The 783-nt window shown below is 27.7% G+C and overlaps 1 protein-coding gene across 1 annotated transcript; it reads left to right on the top strand.

The window, feature by feature from the left end:
* On the top strand, positions 1–783 carry PGSY75_0039700 (putative EMP1-like protein; the record flags this gene model as incomplete). Its single annotated transcript, XM_018783514.1, has 1 exon — positions 1–783. A coding segment is annotated over one exon (783 nt), but the record flags the coding sequence as incomplete, so codon positions are not given.

Raw genomic sequence — 783 nt, forward strand, 5'->3', positions numbered from 1 at the left:
GTGTTGGTTCCTCCTAGAACACGACATATATGTTTTACAGGTATTAGAAGATATTATGATAGGATTAATGATCAAAATATATTTAAGGAACATCTTCTTCATGATGCATACAATGAAGCCAAAATGTTATGGGAAATATATAATAATAATCAAAACAAAGCACTTGAATCAATTAAATATAGTTTTGCAGATATAGGAAATATTATCAAAGGAGATGATATGTTAAATGACGAATTGTCTGAAAAAATGAAAAACATATTTCATAGAATAAACTCTAAAAATACACAGAACACACATGATGGTAATAAATGGTGGCATGAAAATAAAGAAAAGGTTTGGAATGTTATGATGTGCCATTATAATGGCGATGAAAAGGATTATAGATGTACAGAATATAACGATATTGATAAAAACCCTCAATTTCTTCGATGGTTAACTGAATGGGCAAAATTGTTCTGTGATGAAAAACAAAAAGAAGCAGAACAAGTAGTTAATAAATGTTTAGAAAAAACGAAAATAGGAAATGTTAAAAAAATTAGTGATATAAAAAACGTGAAATGTAAACATATATTACAAAGATATAAATATTGGTATGTTCAAAGGAAAAATCAATGGGACGGGTTACAAAAACAATATAAAACTTATATAAAAAATCACAGTTCATCCGAAGGTGAACAACAACTACCACCAAATGCTGATCAATATATAACAAGCAAATGTCCAGAATGTGATTGTAACTATAAGGATTTGGAAGAAATGTATAAAAAAATTACAGAAGGAAAC

This window comes from Plasmodium gaboni (assembly GCF_001602025.1).
Source record: "Plasmodium gaboni strain SY75 chromosome Unknown, whole genome shotgun sequence".
NCBI classification, from domain to species: Eukaryota; Apicomplexa; class Aconoidasida; order Haemosporida; family Plasmodiidae; genus Plasmodium; species Plasmodium gaboni.